At 31.4% G+C, this 17,234-nt stretch overlaps 1 protein-coding gene across 1 annotated transcript in view; it reads left to right on the top strand.

Moving 5' to 3' along the window:
- LOC140061202 (RNA-binding protein Nova-1-like) overlaps positions 1–17,234 on the top strand; it is a 55,198-nt gene that overhangs the window by 7,271 nt on the left and 30,693 nt on the right. The window contains exon 2 of the mRNA XM_072107713.1: positions 13,382–13,528. Coding sequence (XP_071963814.1) covers positions 13,382–13,528 — 147 coding nt within the window. The remainder of the gene's footprint in view (positions 1–13,381; positions 13,529–17,234) is intronic.

The following is a 17,234-nucleotide window of genomic DNA, read 5'->3' as shown; positions in this document are numbered from 1 at the left end:
AACTGTACTATAATTTATAATATAATCTTTGATGTGAAAATATCATTAAAATCTTTCCTGAAAGTGACAAAGATGACAAATCTAACGAACCTAATAGTACTTTATTTAATTAAACTTGACACGTTATTGAATTCTGTCTAATTAGGTGACTATAATGAAGAATATGCGTTTGCTCTTATTGTGTCTGTCCATGTAAATCACAAGGCAGAATGACTTAATTAACTTCCTTTTTTTTCAAATGTTACCAACGTATTGTGATTAAATCCAGTAATCAAAACCATGTAATTACTTTGACTAAAAATATATTAACTTTGATTAAAAATTCTGTGTTCAGACCTTATTTGGTTATTTTCTATCCAGATTTACTATTTTAGTAATTACTGTACAGTATTGCTAAAGTCAGAATATTTCAATTAGTGTAATTTATAATAGTTGTTTTAGTTTTTTTTAAATGAAAACATTTAATTAAGGATAAGTTTAAGAATCACTATCCAGCCATTTAAACTAAAAATAAAAATGCTATTTAGGCCTAAAACGTACAATTTACTGTATATCGCTTAAATTCTTAATCCAGTCTACAGTATCTCATTATTAATTATTTTAAAAAAAGTTAATAATTTACCAGCATTTCTGTTGATGTAATAATACAAAAAAAACATAATTTAGGTACATGCCTAACCATTTATTAACAAAGCATTGACTTTGTGTTGCAATTTATTTAAATGCTGTGCACCGATTTCAGAATTTATCGGCAATTATTTTCAGATAATTACACATTAATTATTAATTAATATTCATTCTGTTAAATAGTTTTCTGTTGACGACCTTTAATGTGTTAGTTTTCTGTGATTTTATCAATGTATAAATTTCAATTTCATTATCATTTAAAATGCCTGTGTAGTGATATTTATGCATGTGTTGTGTGTACGTGGGACGTTCACTCTGTGGCTCTTGTTATCTAATCTATTATGTATTGCGATTTAAAATATTGATCTATGATATTATGTTTATGCTGAGAAATTAATACGCTCTTTAATTGATAATTTATATTGAATTTTGAATTAAATGAGATGGAAATAAATGCATGTTTAGTTTTATATACGTTTTACGATGAGGTATAATCAATTAAACAGCTTTTTGGGTTCGATTTAGCACTAGCCCGGCGTACAATGTAGATTGACAATCAGTTCGGGCTAGCCAACTTGTCATCGTATATCGTTTAATTTATTTTGCCTTGCCAACGTAATATAAACAAGAAGGCAATGACTTTATTGTAAAACCGTAGGACAGACTTAATCGGTAAAATGCAGAGAGAGGTTCTCCACTGCATTTACAGTACAAAAAAGTGCTTTTTATAAATATTGTGGATTGTGAAATAGACAAAGAAGCACCAGTCATAATTAATATTTTATATGTTTACCTTTTGCTATGTTACTTCTACTACCGTATTTTCCGGAGTATAGGTCGAGACTTTGTGGGAAAATTTTAATTGCAAAATCGGGGGGTCGACTTATACTCCGACCATGCGATTTTTAAAAAAAATCAAGCCGAAAAAATTCGTTCAAAAGCCGTCAGGCTGTCAAGGCCTAGCAAGGTCAGTGGCCTATCATCAATCACTCACAGGAGTTTTCAATTTAATAATACCTACATTGTACAAAATAATACAACTCCAACAAGTACTGGTACAAGTACTATTAATATATAACAAAGATTAATTTTGATGTTTATATTACGCTTTTATTAAAATAATTAAGAATAAATAGTTTTCGTTTGTGTTTCATATGCTTCGTATTCACTCGCGAAAACATCGTAACACACACCACAAACGAACTACACGATGTTGGAATGTCCATGCAGCATGTTTGTTATTGCGCGATATTTTCATCTATACACATGCGCAGTTTGTTTGTTTGTTCGTACTGTAATTACAATTACTGCGCATGTCTATTCATAAAATAAATTCTCCTCAGTCCGGCGCGTGTACATTTACAGATAACGCGATTTACAACTACTCGCCTGTACAATTTAATAAGCCTCCTAACGAAAAACTCGTTTTAATTTATTTGAGTGACGCGAAAAAACATCGCTGATGGCAAGTACTGTAACGCTACATCGCTGTCATTTATTATAGGCTGGCGAAGACGGCGGCGAAGCCGTTGTGATTACGTCCGTCCGATATTGATTAGGCCTACACTTTAATAATTGTATAAACAAACAACCACATTTCATACGTTTCTAGCCTTCTTTGAACTTTAAAGTTGTGTTATTAGTCGATTTTGGGGGGTCGACTTATATTCAGGTCATACCAAAATCAACGATATTCTAGGTCAAAGTTGAGGGTCGACTTATACTTGGGGTCGAACTATACTCCGGAAAATACGGTAATTAAACAATAAATATTTCTTACAAAAAACGTCGCTCATATAATAATTACCATCTACTGTACATGCATCTCAATATTTATCAACAAATGTTTTCATAGACTCTTTTTGCCCAATACGAGTTTCCAAATACCCATTTTTTCAGCCGTAGTAACATATAAGCTACCGCATGGTAACTGTTTCCTAATTCTTCTGTTCTCTTGAATATAACTGCCTAAAGGAGCAGCGAGAAAAAATTCCTTTGTGAACATAGTGTTTTTTATACAAAATTATTACTTTTACCTTTGAAAATTGAAGATAAAAATAGACATTGTTTGTTACTCATGGGTGTTTAAATGTTAAAGAGAGTTCACGAAAGGCATTTTATTCAATAGAAGGTATTGTTTATTTAAACTCCATATGTGTACCATTTCTTTTGTACAATACTGACAGTGTAGTGAATTGTATAATAATTACTGTTAAAAAAGTGATTATGATACTGCATAATTGCAGGTACAGTACTGAAATATTAAAAGACTCGAGGATAGAGATTTTCTAATTGTATTTTTTTAATACTGCATGTCTAAATTCTGTCAATTTTAATTTTTTCACGCTGCTGCTCTAGCCCGCTACGTCCCATTAGGACTACTCAATCAGAAGCTAAAGCAAGCAGCAGTTATAGTTCTAAGGACAGACAGTTTTGTGAAAATGGAAACTCCACTATAATTTATTGATTCCAGCTGCTACAGTAGACCCAAAAAACGTCTGGGAAAGAGTCTATTAGGACATGTCATGCTAAAATTAAAAATCCCTAAGCATTTCTGGTATATTCACTGTCAGATATTCATTGAATTATTATTGAAACAGTCCATTAAAGTTTGTGTTTGTAATAGGATACTTCACAATTGAAATATCTAGGGTGATGAAGTGACCCCCAGATTTGACCTTAGCAATAAAATTAACTAAAGTGACAGAAATTGAGTATTCACTTCTGTAACAAAAAAATAATATTTATTCACATATAAAAAAAGAAAAGAAACCCAAAAACCATTGTCTGACAGACAATTTAAGTATTTGTTGCTTTAAATTACATTTTTTTCAGGTAAAACAATAAAATGACACATTCAAAAACATTTGAAATAAAAAATATTTTTCAATAAGCGAGCAGCGTTTTTTGTAAGAAATATTTCTTGTTTAAATGATGCTTTTCTGAGTGGATTTAAATAGTATTCTAGATAGGCCTATTTCCAGTTGTACATAAACTGAATATAGTCAAATATAAAATAAATGTTAAACTAACCTGTACTTTCAGTCAAGTATCATAGCAAATTCTGTAATACAGTGTCACATGTTATCACATGTGCAATTGAAATATGTTAATGGCCGTTGATACAGGCGTAACATGTGGTATATATGTGACGCTGTTTCAGAGAATTTGTCTATGATGACCATTAATAAAAATTATTGATGCAGTACCAAGAATTGGCTAATGTTTTCAACAGAAAGAGAAACCATGTTGATTATAATATATATATTAATTTTAGTTATTTTGAATAGCTATAATATTTATTTAGTCATTTTATAGATCAATTCTTTTTCATTTCTATGCCTTAATTGTAGTAATATTAGTAGTCTTATGAAATAGAAAATAATTTAATCAGAATTATTATTAGCATCAACCATTATCAAACATGGCTGCAAAAGCCAAATTGTTTACAGTAACTGATTCAGCTATTTACAGTAAGCCAACGCATTAGCATCAGCTATATTTACTATCACTGCGAAAAGCTTTCGACCTTTGTACCATGTTGAAAGCGTGGACAAATATTTACGCAGGCCAGCCTGGCAGAATTCATCATTCAAATGCCAACTCATTATCTGTTTTCATTTTGGAAACTGATCTTTAATCAATATTCATTGGCGCTAGTCTGTTAATTTTTTTGAATTGGTCATGAGGTATGATCAAGGCCTTAATGTTAATACCGATGACAAAGTCATTAAGTTTACAACAAAGAAATTATATTGTTTTAGGTTTAACTATTGTAATTATGCTGGTAAAGACAATGCGTCAACTAGATAGTGTACAATACATCATTATACAAACTTTAAAAAAATAATCAAGAACCTACACTGATGAATTAAATAATAGTAATTCAAAGTTAAATATATTAACCCAAAGGCAAATTACTGAAAAAATGACAATGCTTTCATGTCTCAAAAAGAAATGATAATGGTGGTTTGTGGAGATGCTTCCACTTGAGGGCGTGGTTTTTGGACTGTACCATTTATGGATAAGGATGTACAATGAATTTTTTACTTTTTAAGTGTATCTCGTTCTTCAAGGAGAAGAGGGTATTTATCGGTGTACCAACATCATTTCTGGTTTGAGTAATGTTAAAGGAGCTAAAAATAAAATAAGCAAATGTGCTAAATTATAACGATAAAGTAAAACAATCAGAAATTGAGTTATTCAATTTTAAAAGGCAACAGAGAAACTACTAGATGATATTTTAAACTAACAATATTTTAAAATATTTACAAAACATTTCATAAAAATATGGGTTTCAATTTAGTCCTGAATACTGAGAATTTGATTATTAAAGAATGAAATTAATATCTCATAAATTTAAATATTTACATTTTTTCGGAATTATTAATATTAATGATCAAATATAGTTTGATATCCTGCAATTGATCAAAATAAAATTGGATTTGACAGTTGTTAATTAAACCTAGCCTTAATGATTAAACAGCAATCAAATGCATACTAATATTTCAACCTTTGTGTGTGAAGTAAGGTACTCTATATTGACTAGATATATTATCAGAATTTTGTGCTTAATTATAACTTATATACTATTACTATGAATTCTATATTTTGATATTTCAATAGGCATTTAGCAAAAAGACCAAAAAGACCACAAAAATAAAGAATGCAGGAGAGAAGAAACAGACATTTTTACAAAAAAAACATAATCTCGATCCATTTTTAGTTAGTATACTGTAAATATAGGTCATAGTTCAATCGTATGCCATTTCTTTGAGAAAGAAACTTGAAAAAATAAAAACATCCTAGCCTGGGGAAATATTTATTGATTTTTAAAAGAAGAAAGTGAGAGATGTAATTGTATATGACTATACTAGCTTTATTCATTTGATTGATCATTTTGATACTTCACTGATTTTTAATCACAGAACGGCTGTCTAGTTCTGGCACAACTAATTCTTCTCATATTTAAACAAAATGTGGTGGGACGGTAAAGCATGGGGTAGAGTAGAGCTCTTTCTACACTTTAAAGTGACAAAAAAATGTGATGTGCCCATATATGGACACAATGATGTCATATCACTGCTGTATTTGGGCACTTTTTTGTCAAACTAGTAGTAAAGATGTAGCTTAGCATGTCTCATGTCTATTTTTATACATAGTCAATGGCGTATGTAGGTCTTCATTGAATAATTTTGAACTAAAGTACAGATTATTTCTGTAGCACTGGTAAATTATAATATGTTTCGAGCAGTCTTTACCCCTTTTTTCCAGTACACTGCATTGCCTCCCACCGACTGACCTTTGAGCGTACATCCCAATACCTAGAAAGTTATCTGATCCCTTCCTCCGCTCTCTCCCTCCACTGCTCCCTCCTTCTCTCCGCTCCCTTCCTCTGCTGTATGCTTGTGAACTATTATATTTTTACCATGATACTGTCATATTGATATTAAATTGCCTTTCTCATTAATAAAAAATCTAATTTCTGTGCAGAATAAATTTAGAAAACATGAAAAGCTTATTTTTTACATTATTAGAAATGAAGTAAGCACAGACTGTAAATGAATTAACATTGTGAAATGAGCTGGTAGGTATCAGATATCTTAATGAAGTAGGCCTCCCTCACAGGGAAAGGCATTAGCACAAGACCTTACTATAAATATCTCATTATTGTTACCATGGTGATAGATACATTAGTAGCTGTAATAATTTAATTAGTATAGCTCAAGGATAGAGACATAACAGACATGTTTTCCATTTTTTTTTGCATGGTTAATTTGTTTACAACTTTGACAGGATTTTGATGAACTTCTGTCAGTTTTGATACCTTTATTTAACATAAGTATTTTTAAAATCTAAAAATCTAGCACGGAATTGCATAAATCTGGTGGTTTCAATTGATTGAAATCTGCTTCAGTAGAAAAATTTATAAACACACAGAAATCTTGGAACAAGATTACAAAAAAATATGTTAAGTAAGATTATAAAAATATGCAAACAACCAAAAGAATGCTGTGTGTTTGAACTTTACCATGGTTGGGGTACAGTAAAAAAAAATCTCAGATAAATACGAAAAAAAATCATATTATTACATTTATGTCCCATGTAATATACTTTGTATTTGTACTAAAAAACCTATATACTTTAAGTACATCTTCAACAAATCAAAGGTTAGTAGAGTGTTACGCTACGAATTCACATAACCCTGTTGCGGATAATAATAATAATAATTATACCTACATGATATTACGTGACCCAAATAGGAAAAGCATGTACATCTTATACCAGTGGCGCTGTACAATATTATCCCAAAATTTGTATTTTTCATAATGTTTAATTAACTTCTAATATATAAATTGATAGATCAGTTTTTTTTTATATCTATTGTACAGTGTTAATATTGATAAATAAGAAACGAACTAAAAAAAAATTAACAATAATAATTTAATGATAATAACTAGTATATTTTTATGAATTTATTATTTTTTAGACGCTTATGCAAAACCCGAACAAAACGTCCTTGATGTCATGTGACCTTAGTCTCAAGGGATATCCCATTCTCCTATTGTGTATTTCGGTTGTAAATTTCATCTGTAATTATTACTCCGACTGTATAAATCATTAGTGTTTTATAATTGATGTATTTTGAATTTTTTTCTCTGTCAATTTCATATGGTATGTTAATTAGTTGATGTATAGAGTGTAGAACATGTGTTTCATCTATTTATATGATATTGATGTCAATTAAAAATTTTAATTTAGTGAAACAAGTATAGCGTATTGTGTATCTTTGACTATAAAGTTAATTACAAAATTGTATTGTTACATCAATGTTAAATCTAAACAGGAATAATCGTATACTGTAGTCTGTAGTGTAAAGTGTAGTATATTAACTCTGATGAAGTACAGTACTTTTCATTATTATTATCATTACACTACTTTACAGTATTTCAAAATAAATTGGTGACAAAAACCACATATATACAGTACAATCATATTGATACACTTTCTAATAAAAAATAAATAAATAAAAAATAAATTGCGTTCACATGTCAATCATGAGCAAATTAAGTGAAATACTTATGATACGTGACTGACTGTTAAAAACCCACTAAAGAGTTGGTCATGAGTGGATGGTCTTCCATCATGAGTGACTTAAAGCATGTGAACGTGACATTAATATTTTAAGCTCTGTCTACACTATCAAACTTTATGTGACAAAAAATGTATGGACATGATGATGTCATATCTCTACCATTTTTCGGCACATCACACTAGTTTGATAGTGTAGACAGAGCTTTATAACAATTCTAAATTTGTGTGTATTACCTACTGTATATTGAATAAAGGATATGCAAGATATTGCCTTCAAAGGGCACTCCCTTGACTAGCAGCAGTGTACAGTAGAAGGTCAATATCAACATAAATATTTAAAAATATGTATTCAAAAAGGAGGGAATTATAATTCCTCTCTAGTGAAAGTGTATATACCCCGGAGATGAATCTACTGAAATATTCAAAGTAATTGATTACTTTTGATTGTGTATAATTGACTGTATAATTAGCTTATTGACATGGTTACTGAAATGTATAAAAATGTTATATTGGACTGAATTTATAAATCCAAAAGCACGTTACTGACAAAAATGTTCTGTTATTGAAAGGGGGAGGGGAGGGGGATATAGGACGAGGATGTACCAGTGGCTGGATTTCAATGGTGATACACATAAAATAAGCAGGAAGCTCAACCAAAACAAAAAGATCATACAACAGCCAAAAAGAGATTCCAAGCTATATGAGAGTATTTAGTTTAATTGTAGGTCTATTTTGTGCCTAGCTTTACCTGAATAACCAGACAATAGCCTTTTCAACTCAAGATGGAGATAAAACTCGAAAAGTATAACATTTCTTAAATTCATTTATGAGAAATTCTGCGAATTGCTCCATCTTAAAATGATAATTGTTTTGAAATTTAAAAAAATAAATAAACATAACTCATTACTACCCTTTTTGTCGATTCAATTCAATTTTCTGTTGCATCGTAGCATGGCTAACTGCACATAGTGAGATTTAACTTGTGAAATACCTTATATCTCTAATTTAACTATGGAAGTTTTAATGGCAGCTCTGGAGCGCTGTTGCCTCATTTCTCTCTCGTTAACCTGATTCACGGGTATATTCGTATCGGCATTCTCGACCTTCTCCTAGTTTTAACAAGAATAAGCTTTGTTGCTTGTACATACGTTATTTTCTATTACTATGTTGCTTATTTCGCTATACTACAATCAAGACCAATGTTGATCTAGTCAATTATCTCATGGTTAAGCTATACACTTGTAAACTTGGAATCTTAACCAAGTCAATGTTACTTTGACTAATTTATTGGTGTTATATCAAGTTATATCTTAATTTGGTCAAACTCTCTCTAATTGATCATAATTGAATAGGAAGTTATTATTATACTAAAGGGATATTAGGATATTTAAAATGTTGTAACGGACACCTTACAAAAAAACCACAACTTATCAACTTATTAACATTTCTATATGTAGTGATGATACAATATTCTTTTAAACAGTACTTAATTTCTTTAGTGTTATATCATATAGTATGTTTTTATATCCGAGACATGATCCTTTAATAACCAGGATTTAAATGAACGTTTAAACTAGTTTTCTTCACTTCTGCCATTTCATCATCTTAAATTATCGGACTTACAGTAGTTGACCATATGTGTAAAGTGCTTAAACGAACATTGTATCCTCTATCTTTTGAAGCATGTTTCTATATATTTTTTAACCACTAGTATTGATAAATAGTAGTACATAACATCTCGTTTCAATGTGCTCATAAAAAAGACGTAATAAAGTACATTTTCATCGAGTGGATTCAGATACTATATTTTGTCGAGGTTGTTAGTGTTACACGAGACTTGATTTAGAAAAACAACTGTGTTTATTTTTTCCTGTTGAATATTTACAGTATAAACTGAATACTATGGCAATGTAGTACTCCTAAAAGCATTTTGTATTCCAACTTTTAGTTAAGCCAACTCAATTTGACATCCCCTTTGAGACTCGTAAATTGTTTGACTCAGCTAGTGTTCAGCATTTTAGTTCCCTCAAAAATTTACTGTTAAACTTCAATATTCATCTCTGTTTCACTAAATTTAATAAGCGTCTCTACAGCAGTAGGACAAACAACAAAATTTAAATGACTTCTAGTTAGTAAATCTTACTACCTCATTTTACAAACGCTTGGCATATCATTTATGAAGAAGTAATTATTTATCACATGGTGCCCGTTATTTTGTACGTGTCAGTATCGTTGAAGAGAATACGCTATGACATTAATTGTTTAGCATGCTGTGTTTCTCAGTTGGACGCTGATAGTATCAAAACGCAACGAACAATTCATTATAAACGACTGTGGAATACATATCCAGGCTTAAGACGCTGATTCTGAGGATCAGAACAGCATGCATAATTGATTTAGCAGTGAATAAAAAGACTTGTACAGTAAATAAATAATTTTCATCATTTTTAGCTGAATGACAAAATACATCATTTTGTGAATTTTATATGTGCAACGTTTTTGACTTGATTAAAAGCTGGTTAAAACCAACAGCATGAAATTAGACAATTGCAAATTGATTAGTTTATCATGCTTAATGTGAACATTACAAATTCAATAAATAGTGTATTTATCACTATTTTTATCAATAATTTTCTGAATCTCATTTTTTTTATATTTCTGTATAACACTACTATTAAGCCTCATCAAGTAGAACATTCATTAATAGTGTTGTTCACATCAATGGGCTAGGCCCTTTAAAGCTCTGTCTACACTATCAAACTAGTTTGACAAAAAAGTTTGATGTGCCCAAATATGGTAGTGATATGCCCAAATATGGTAGTAATATGACATCAAATGTTTTTGTCACATAAAGTTTGATATAGTGTGGTGCTTTAGGTTTTATGGTTACAAGCCCATACCTGTAGTATATTAATGCTAATAAATGAACCCAACGGAAGACTGATTTTAGCTCAAACTAAAATGATTTAAACATTTTAAAACTAAGTTGCTTTTATTGGTATCTAAACATCATACTGTAGTTACCAAAGATATTTGGGAGGTTTCCACAGTAAAGAGGTACTGTAATTGCTAGTTGGTTATCATATCTATCGACACACCAATTTCCCTGCAGAGAAAATGATGTTAAAATAAACTCCTTTCTAGTTTTGAAACTATTGTAGTGTTGCTTATATTGGTACAAAAATGTAATAAATAAAACAAATAAATCCCTATTTGAAACTTGTATCTCCATCCCCTCTTTTCCCTACCCCTCAGCAATTCTCCTCCTCTATGCTTCCCCCTCCTTGCACTTTTAAATTGCCCTTAATAAACTAAAGGGTCAAGCAGGTCTCAAGTAATGAACTGTAGTTAAGCAGGCTAGCTATATTTGAAGACAACCTATATCCTATAAAAGCATATCCCGTATTAGATCTCGAAACACTACATAATTAATTAGTCGTAAGAGGTTTCTGTTAATTATTCATCATGTTAAACAATGCATTAAAATCATACACGGTATAAACCTAAGAGCTAGGCTACAATGCTTTTGAGATTTTATGATTCTGTGATTCATTCTAAATGTTATTTATGGGTAATATATGCTGGTTGGTTGAGTCTTAAAAGTGCACTCAAACACTAGAAGTAAAGCCGTATGATTAGGAAGCTCTTGCCGTCTCCATTTTTACAGATGCAATTAAGTCACGTAAGCCTCTCTCGTGGGTTATTTAGCTTTTTCGTTCTTGATTGGAAATATGGGAAATCAGAGTATTAAAACAAAATGCATTTAATCGAAAATAAATGCATAAATGCATTTTTTGACAAATTTATATAATAAGACAATTATGACCTTGTTTTGATATATAAAATATTCCACTCAATTTTTCTTGTGTGTTTTTATTTTGTAAATTGTCAAGTTGAAATGAGTAGGCCTAGTGTCCCAATTGTTTATTTTAATGTCTATTTTACCTGGATAACTAAACATAGCTATTACAAATGGCTTTACCTTTTAGCTTTTAACCATACAGTAGGTTTTAAACTATTACGTTTAAATTCACTGATTATTGGAAACACCGCACCTTTCAAAATGTGTGGAGAACTACTTTCTGTGATTGAAAATTAATCCTTAGTAGATGTATTTATTGTTCTTTGTCTTTAGATCCTGCCATACCCCTTCCTGCCCAACCAAACCTAGGAAACTACACACAGCTATTACAAAAAGCATACAAATTATATTTTTCAATTAGAAAATGTATAGTCCACTTGTTTAACTGGGTTTCTACTATTAAACCTAAAAACCAATTTACAGTAATAGCATTGAGCTCTGTCTACACTATCAAACTAGTTTTCAAAAAAAAAATGTGATGTGCCCAAATATGGTAGTGATATGTGTCATCGTGTCCATTTGTGCAAGTTTGATAATGAAGACAGAGCTTAAGATTGGTTCGACAGGTTTCATTTTAATGTCTAGGTATTTTTAAACAATGATTTTATTTTGTATTATGTGTTAGTAGAGGAGTATATATACTGAAAATTTATTAAATCAAGTCAAGTGTGGTAATGCTCTGTCTACACTCTCAAACTAATTTGAAAAAGTGTGATGCAACCAAATATGGTAGCAATATGCCCAAACATGGTAGCGATATGCCCAAACATTGAGTTACATAGAGTGTGATAGTGTGTCAGTCACTACTCCTCCATAGTAGTTCTCGGATAGGAAGATAGCCTGGCTAATTAGAAGGAACCTAGCACACTTTTCAGAAGAATAGAAGGGTTACGCCAGTGTTCAAAAGTGGGGACCTCAGATACATTAAAAGATGAGTCTTTCAACACCACTTTTGGTTTGTGTATTCAGACACTCCCTATTAAGGGGACACTTTTTTGGGTACCAAAGGTGCACCCTTTAACAAGGCCGTAGCGAGAGGTTAAAAACAGATGAGGCAAAAATGCTTTAAATTATTAATATAAAATATGACGATCTCTGCTGGGGAATTGGGGTGAGTAGTGCCTCATGCTGGCTACAGCCCTGCTTTAAGGTTTTACTGTACATTCAAAGTAATTAAAATCTCTTGATTACTGGTAATGGTAAATCTACTGTACCTTCATCAATTAATTTACACCTCCTTCTGGGTGTAAATTAGACGACGTTGAAATTAATTTCCAATGTTTAACTTACGTGTAATACAATCCCATAACACATCAGTATTAAACTGCTTTTGTTGAAAAGCAGAAAGGGTACAATAACTGTAAAGAGACTGGTGCTAACAGCCATAAGGCTAAATCAATCACAAGCCAACATGTTATATTAAAATCTCTATATTCTTATATTCACAATGTATTGATTGTTTGCACCTCAATTAGATCAAAGGATAAATTATTACACATATTTAGACAGTAGAATTCCTATTAATAATTAAGAGGGCACTTTAAGGGGACATTTTCAGGACCAAAAAAAGTGTTCCCTTAATCCGGATGTCCTTGAATTGGGGATTTCTCCTGAATACTGTAGGAGTTGCCGTAGTGTTAAAAACTATATTTATCCAAATTTGTTTCACAGGAAAGTGTCCCCTGAACAGGGTATATTTATAACATATTGATCGACTGCTAATTTTTATTTTAAGAAACTAGAAAAAATATTATTATCATTATTAAAATTAAATATTTTAATTATTTGTTTCATCAGGTGACGATTCAAAATGTGTTTTAAAAATGTTGATTCCAAGCACGGCCGCAGGTTCAATCATCGGAAAAGGAGGTCAAACGATCGCACAGTTACAACGAGACACAGGAACAAATATCAAATTATCAAAAGCAAATGATTTTTATCCAGGTAAGATATTTTTTTGTATTTTCTCCCTATAGATATAAATAATTGGACAAGCTTGTTAAATCCTTGTTAACTAGTACATGAGAAATGCTGTCTTTATATAGACAGTGCGAAAATTTGGCTTGCAGTCTTTTTTGTGCCTAGTTTACCTGAATGAACCGACAGTGGCCTATTCTCTTTGAGAAGAAAGCTATCTATAACTTGAATATATTACATTCACCCCTGTCATATAATAGTACATTCCATGAACCCTGTGGGAGCATCCCAACACAAAACCATTGCTTTTCGAAACATGGTACAAGTACAGTAAACATGTCTGAATGGAGAGCTATACACTGAGAGCTACACCAGAGCTACTGCTGCAACTACTAATAGCAGTGGCCAAGTTGCAGGGCTAGTAAAGTCTACAGGTTGCTATCCAAGTGAACCGAAAACAAACAAAATATCAAGTCAGGTCCTATTGTTTGCAGCCCGCACTGATTGTTAATATTTATTAATTACATATTAGAATATGGAATACAATTTGCATCTATTTTTGCTGGCAGGCACAATTACAGCTATATCCTTAGCATTGTGCTGTAAACTACTTAAACTTTATTAGTGTGGATATTTAGAAACAGTTGTGTGCAAGTAGACTAACCATCTAGTAAATATGCAAAACTGATACAGTATTTCGAAGAGGATTTGGCATAATGAAAATATTGTTTGTGATAATTGTGCCCTGTCGGATAATTACTACACGGCCTAATTTAAATGGATTCGTCTGGATTATCAACATAGTTCTTGGTCTAGATATCAACAGTGAGAAGTTTACGACCTGTCTGCAGTTCTCGATGCTTGTGAATTGTCTTCGGAGGAGACTTTAAGCCATTGGACGTGTATGCGTACCACATGTGCATAAAATCTATTTTGTAATAAAGATAGGGATTTCCTAGTGCACCTTTCCATGCAAGCTCATAATCTGAGAGGTTCATAGGGTTCAAACAAACCCCCTTTTTCCTGAAGTGGCTTTTACAATGGATGTGATATAATATGGTCAAATACTTCTGTCCTTTTTGTGGAAAAAATAGCCTATCCAAATAGCTTAGTTAATAAACATTGGGTGGCAAAACAAACTTATGCTCTGTCTACAATATCAAACTTGATGTGACAACAAATGTGTTTTGCCCATATATGGACCATATTTTGGCATATCACTACCATATTTTAAATCCCAAATTTGTTAAAAATCTTCTCAATACATTACTTTCTACCTTTGTGAATGCAAGGATTTCTGGAGACGAAGGTCGTGACCCTGTACATGATTGAAGTTTAATGACTTCCTGAAAACATTCTATTCAATATATTTTATCCATTTTCAGTTTATTCCAAAATATTATTGTTTTATCATCATTCTTGAGTTTACTGCAGTAACACAAAATTTCTTCAGAATTAAATTTACTTGACTTGAAGTAGCCAAGTATTTGATTGTCATGGTTTCAACTCTATTTTATACAGTTAACTGCTTATATATCTTTATTTTTAACTTGTGAAATGTTATGTTGCATTGATTAATACAATTATTGATGAACAAAATGTCCAAGAATAAGATTAAAACTAGTAAAAAATAGTAATGAAATGCATGAAAATTGTGAGAAATAAAACAAAAAATTCACAATTTCACAGACCAAGCAAATCATAAAAACACACAAAGTCATACTTGAATATATCTTAACCTTGTTCCCTCCTATATATTCAATTTAAATATTTACTCGATTCATATTGGGGAAATACGAAATAAAAGAAATAGAAACACACCTTGGGCAGTGAGAAGAATTTGAAATACCTACCATCTGTCAATACTAGGCCTAGCTTTAGGGTCAATGTAAAAGTTCACCTTGTACACTACTTCCTTGAAGACATTTAATTATGAAGAAGGCCCAGAAGGAATGGGGTAAACTACTGTGCCATCAATTAGCTAGGTATTCAGTGGGCTATAAGGTATTAAACGATAAATCAAAATCAGATAGATGCGGTAAGGAATAAACAACTATACAATGACATGAGATGACTTTTCTTCCTCATTTTGATGCTCCATGTGTATGTATGCGTGCAGTAGGAAAAATGTGTATAATATTCTTATTCTTACAGTATATATTTATTCCTTCTTTTGACTGGATTGCATTACCACGTAACACTCCTGTTTGGCCGGGAGACTCCCGTATTTTAGACTCGTCTCCTGGCCTAATATTGTGCTCTCGTTTTTTCACATTTTCTCTCAGATTACAAAGATAACTGAATTTTGATGTATATATGTGTTGTTTTCCATTATAACAAAAAGGCTTACACACAAGCATATTTACGATATTTATGTAAGCCACCGTACGACCATCTGCGGAAAGGGGATCCTCCTCACATAGCCACCTTGCGATACCACTTGTGATGTTACACACTGCTCTCCTTAACTCTCGATAATAGATAGGGGGTGCTTTTAACCTTAAAAAAAACACCATCTCCCGTTGTTTAAACTTCAGATGTTGGCATGTATGTAGTACTGCTTTTTAAAATGGTCCAGTTAAAATGTTTAAAAGTAAAGAAAAGTTATAACAATACAGAAAAATTTGAAAAATAAAATTATACTTAAGCCGCCCAGACGGGGAATTGAACCCTGGTCTTCCGTGTGACAGGCGGAGATACAGTACTACCACTATACCATCTAAAATTGTTATCTGTAAAAAAACTGTTCTTGGTCTTTGGTTTTAAAATTTTAAGTTGCCCAAGATCATAACTAAATGCAAAATAACTAAATTGCATTCAACAAGGGATACTCTAGTCATTTAATCATTTATGCATTATACATTTCTTTAGTACCCTTTCTTAATTTGACAGTTGTTCCTAATTATATACACAACGAAAGAACACGTACCCCCGAGGGCTTTACAGTAGTACAAACAACAAACCTATAATCATCAGAATGAATCTATTCATAATTATTCATGTATACATTCTCTGTACATTGAATAAAGGATTTTCGACGAATATTTTAATGTCATTTAATAATTTGAATCGAAGAAAGTGAATATGCTTTGAATGAAGTTTGACTAGATTTTACAGATGAGAAAAGGTTAGTCTGTCAGATGGCTAAACTAAATCTTTTCATTGATTCCTTTCGTAATTTCTACTCTGTGTACAGTATATGTAATATTAAATGTTTGTTGTTTGTTCTCTTTATTGGCTTCATTTCCTACAGTATGGTGCTCTGTACTATCTATGTAGTAATAGTATTACCTACCAGTATATTTCCTATACAGCTGTCTGTGGTAAAGGTTTACTACATTGGTTACTGTTCCAAGTTGTATCTACCAGGATATTCAGATTTCAACCTTAATTAACTTTTAAAATATTGATAATAAACACTGTCAATATTGATAATAGGTGTCTTAAATTATAATTATACATCTATTTATATTTATTGTATTTCACGGATAGTACAATTTATGAAACGGCATAAAATATGAAGGAAAATAAATGTATAGAATATTATAAAAACAAAGACTTCAGAAAGAAGAAATCATGGATAGCAGGGGATAACCATTTTCCAAAGGGGTCCCCAGAAGGCACTTTATAGTTTATTAGTGATCCATGGAGATTGATACTGATATGATCTTGATCCTTGTTAACCATATTTATTTTTTTAATTCGTTTTATGCAATTTGTACCTCAAAACTTA

Source organism: Antedon mediterranea, chromosome 10 (assembly GCF_964355755.1).
Source record: "Antedon mediterranea chromosome 10, ecAntMedi1.1, whole genome shotgun sequence".
NCBI lineage: Eukaryota > Metazoa > Echinodermata > Crinoidea > Comatulida > Antedonidae > Antedon > Antedon mediterranea.
The sequence above is the reverse complement of the archived record's forward strand: the minus strand, read 5'-3'. Positions and strand labels throughout refer to the sequence as shown.